The sequence below is a fragment of the Poecilia formosa genome, unplaced genomic scaffold (assembly GCF_000485575.1).
Source record: "Poecilia formosa unplaced genomic scaffold, Poecilia_formosa-5.1.2 Scaffold681, whole genome shotgun sequence".
NCBI lineage: Eukaryota > Metazoa > Chordata > Actinopteri > Cyprinodontiformes > Poeciliidae > Poecilia > Poecilia formosa.
The window spans coordinates 144,616-149,325 of NW_006800620.1; the positions used below are offsets into that span (position 1 = coordinate 144,616).

At 44.4% G+C, this 4,710-nt stretch overlaps 1 protein-coding gene across 1 annotated transcript; it reads right to left on the minus strand.

The window, feature by feature from the left end:
• Positions 1-433: 433 nt before the first annotated feature.
• Positions 434-4,710, minus strand: LOC107834596 (uncharacterized). The gene is made up of 2 exons (XM_016666207.1): positions 1,820-4,710; positions 434-514 (listed from the first exon to the last, which is right to left on the minus strand). Exon 1 carries the CDS (start codon positions 4,416-4,418, stop codon positions 3,132-3,134), a length of 1,287 nt encoding a protein of 428 aa, XP_016521693.1. The 5' UTR covers positions 4,419-4,710; the 3' UTR covers positions 434-514; positions 1,820-3,131.

The window sequence follows — 4,710 nt, forward strand, 5'->3', positions numbered from 1 at the left end:
GACATACAGCTTGTCATCTTCAATGGTGTAACCCAGACCAAGGGCTTTGTTATCTTTTTCAGTGAGCTGGTTAGGCAAGATCATGGTCTTTAACTCCATGTTAACCTCTCTTGACTCCTCCCTCCCACTTTGACTGGAGTAGACCCAGGGCTTCATGAAAAATCCTCTAGCTGTAAGGATCTGCTCGATGTTGGATGTGAGGAGTTTCAGGTGGTCAAGGTCATTGTGAGATGTCAAGATGTCATTAACGTAGACGTCTTCTTCCAGCACATGTTTCTCCTCTTTGAATTGTGTGAATGGGGGTAGGCTGGCAGTCTCCCGCATGGCAACTTGTGCTATACAGCCAGCAGGTTTATCTCCGATATTGACCCTTGTTATGGCAAAATCTTCTATTTCAGCATCCTCACTGTCTCGCCACAGAAACCTATGCAGATGAACCTCTTTCTCTTCTAACCACACGGAGTTGTAAATTTTTTGGATGTCACCAAGGGCGGCAAAGACACCAGCTCAGAACCTCAGGAGGACAGCTCTGATCAGATTTAAGACATAAGGACCTTTAATCAACATGTCATTCAAACTCAGACCTCTGTACTTCAGGCTGCTGTTCCACACTAGCCTCACTGGAGTAGATATGGAATGTGGATTTGGTGCAATCAGATGACTTATATACCACACTGGCCCAGTCCAGCTTTGTAGTACTTCTTTGGACAGTTTCACTGCAGCTTTGCGATTGACCATTTTATGGACTTGTGAAACATAGGCCAATCTCCACTCTGGTTCCTTTGCCAACTGTTTTTCCATCCTGAGGAATGTAGCTTCTACTGCTTTCCTATTGTTGGGGAGAGAAGTCAAATCTTCAGTCCATGGATATTTGGCGTGCCAGTGTGGTTAAGGGGTGTGATGGTCACCATTCACATAAGTCAAGTCATTTCTCATCGTTTCCATCTCTTTCTCCTCAGCCAGAGACATTTCCTTCCTTCCCTCTGGGTTGGCAATTCCCGCAGCGACATCCTCCACATTTTGGCACGCAGGCTGCTCCGATGCTTTCCCATTCCCACCACTTCAAAAAGTCTTTGCTGGTAGTGGCTGCATTGGATGAATGAAAGGGTGCTTGGGAGACTGACAGAAAACTGAAGATTTGCAGGTGAGTTCACTGTACTTGACTGCTGCAGTGTGTCTCTGATGTATGGGCCATTAAGGTAACTTCTTCAAAGAGGTCCGGATGTGTGCCTCCAATTGTCTTGCCAAGTGGTCCATCCCATAACACTAGGTCCCCAAAAGAGTGAACTTTCTGAGGTACAAGTTGACCTTTGTGGCTAATCAGGAGCTGTATCTCTTTAGGTCTTATAAGGTCTTTCAAGGAGACATCTGGAAAAATCCTCTGAAGCTTTGTGACAGGAACATGTCTATGAACTCCTGCGATCTTGTCAAGCCCATAGCCGATCAGTTGATGCGACTTGAGGGTCCCTCTTGGAGTATTGACACATATCTTAAGGAGATAGCGCTTTGTTTAAACAGACACCTGCATCCCTACAACACCATGGACCACAAGTGTTACATCTTCACTTCTAAGATTCAACTTACTTGCAGCTTTATGTGTAATGTAGTTTGTGTCTGATGCCAGGTCAATGAGGGTTCCAATTCTTTGTCCATCATTCGCTGTGACATTAGGAATCATCAGGACTCATTTAATCCATTCTCCTCTAGAAGGCCTGTTTTAGTAACAGTGGAGTTGTGTGCCCTTGACACAACATTGCAGAAAGCATCTTTACATTNTTTTTGGATGTCACCAAGGGCGGCAAAGACACCAGCTCAGAACCTCAGGAGGACAGCTCTGATCAGATTTAAGACATAAGGACCTTTAATCAACATGTCATTCAAACTCAGACCTCTGTACTTCAGGCTGCTGTTCCACACTAGCCTCACTGGAGTAGATATGGAATGTGGATTTGGTGCAATCAGATGACTTATATACCACACTGGCCCAGTCCAGCTTTGTAGTACTTCTTTGGACAGTTTCACTGCAGCTTTGCGATCGACCATTTTATGGACTTGTGAAACATAGGCCAATCTCCACTCTGGTTCCTTTGCCAACTGTTTTTCCATCCTGAGGAATGTAGCTTCTACTGCTTTCCTATTGTTGGGGAGAGAAGCCAAATCGTCAGTCCATGGATATTTGGCGTGCCAGTGTGGTTCAGGGGTGTGATGGTCACCATTCACATAAGTCAAGTCATTTCTCATCGTTTCCATCTCTTTCTCCTCAGCCAGAGACATTTCCTTCCTTCCCTCCGGGTTGGCAATTCCCGCAGCGACATCCTCCACATTTTGGCACGCAGGCTGCTCCGATGCTTTCCCATTCCCACCACTTCAAAAAGTCTTTGCTGGTAGTGGCTGCATTGGATTGAATGAAAGGGTGCTTGGGAGACTGACAGGAAACTGAAGATTTGCAGGTGAGTTCACTGTACTTGACTGCTGCAGTCCTCATTGATCTTGCAAAGTGTGTCTCTGATGTATGGGCCATTAAGGTAACTTCTTCAAAGAGGTCCGGATGTGTGCCTCCAATTGTCTTTCCAAGTGGTCCATCCCATAGCACTAGGTCCCCAATAGAGTGAACTTTCTGAGGTACAAGTTGACCTTTGTGGCTAATCAGGAGCTGTATCTCTTTAGGTCTTGTAAGGTCTTTCAAGGAGACATCTGGAAAAATCCTCTGAAGCTTTGTGACAGGAACATGTCTATGAACTCCTGCGATCTTGTCAAGCCCATAGCCGATCAGTTGATGCGACTTGAGGGTCCCTCTTGGAATATTGACACGTATCTTAAGGAGATAGCGCTTTGTTTAAACAGACACCTGCATCCCTACAACACCATGGACCACAAGTGTTACATCTTCACTTCTAAGATTCAACTTGCAGCTTTATGTGTAATGTAGTTTGTGTCTGATGCCAGGTCAATGAGGGTTCCAATTCTTTGTCCATCATTCGCTGTGACATTAGGAATCATCAGGACTCATTTAATCCATTCTCCTCTAGAAGGCCTGTTTTAGTAACAGTGGAGTTGTGTGCCCTTGACACAACATTGCAGAAAGCATCTTTACATTGCTGAACCAGCTCAAGTGAGAGTTTGGAAAGAAACTATTCTTGGGCTTCAGTATGTATTTTGTCCTCCGCTTTCTCTGAACCAGATTTAAGTGTTTTTAGGGACTGTGGTCTAGCGAGTAAGCAGAGAATAAAGTAGTGTTGGTCTTTACAATCTGGGTTCTTGCACAGGTAATCAGTTTTCTTACAGTAGTCCCCATTATGGATTTCAAGGTATCTCTTGCAGGCACCGAGTTGCTGAACTATATCCCTCTTCTCTGATGGCTTTAGATTGATCCTAAACCTTCTGCAGAAATACAGTTTCTTCCTGTGCTTTGGATCACCACAAACAATGCAGCCTGATATGTCACTGCTGTGCTTGGTTGTCTTGGTTCTGGCACATTTTAAGAACTTGGATTTCTCTCTGATGGGTTCAACAAGGTCTTTCAGTTGATCTAGTTGTTCATATATGGATTCTTGTGATCTAAGGAACACCATAAGCTTGTCAAAGTAATTCTGGTGACTAGTGGTGTCTTTCTCATTTGCATTATGGGTGAGCCAGTATTTCTTTAAAGTTTCTGGAAGCTTACTCTCTATGGATTTAGTCACCAGCGGATTCTTTATGGCATCTACATTTCCTAGCTCATTTAAGTCACTAAGAGCCTTCTCCAAAGCTTGGATGAGTTCTATTATTCGTCTAGGTTGACCATTTCTCACTGGTGGAATTGCTTGTAATTCTTCAATAATCTCAAGAGCAATGGTAGCTTTGTTCCCAAAACGATTGTCCAGGACTCTGAAGATCTCATCTGATGAATTGTATGTTGACAGGCGTAAATCCTTAGCCACATTCTCCTTGAGACTATCAAGCAATTGAAACTTCTTTACTTCTTTCAAACCAGATGGTTCACCTTGCTTCTGGGGAGCCTCCCATTCTTTTCTCCATCTGTAATAGTCTCGTTTACTTCCACCAAACTTTGGTAAAGCTGTGGCTTTCAGTTTTATTGCAGCTACTGGAGGTAGGCTGTGGACTAAGGCTTTTTCCTCTGTTGTATCCTTCTTACTTGCTGCTTTGATAAAGACAGCCTTCTGGGATACCAGCCTAGGGAGGCACACCTCTAGCTCCCTTACACAGTAGTTAAAATCCTTTTCCTCGGCAGGTGGGGCCCAACAGTTCCAATTTTGGTGTGCTTCCTTTGCCTTCTGGATCAATTTCTCCAAATGGGTGAGCATAAACTCGTATGCCTCCAGAGTTGTGTCTGGCCCAATGGAGGAAACATTCTTGCACTCATCCTCTGCAACGTGTAGAGCCAGGGACAGTTCCTTCTCTCCATATGTGGCCCACATTGTCTCTCGGATAAGGAGTTTCGCATCTTTAAGCTTTTATTCACATTCTTCCTCCATCTCCTCTATGTCGGCTTTCTGAAGATTACTCAGCTCCTCAGCTGCAATTGCTTTGCACTCAGCCATATAAGCAGCCTCCACATCCTCATTTGCCTCCATGACTTTGGAGCTCTCCAGTGTAAGCTTCTTGTAGTTCTCCTCCAGTTCCTCCTTAGACATCTTCATGTAGGTCCTCATAATGTTATTTGCAAAACGGGAGAAAAGTCTTTTAACTGTTGTCCTCTCTGCTTTGAGG

What these genes read in the sequence shown, in the direction of transcription:
- LOC107834596 (XM_016666207.1), bottom strand. Translation starts at nt 4,418, where the DNA reads ATGTGGGCCACATATGGAGAGAAGGAACTGTCCCTGGCTCTACACGTT.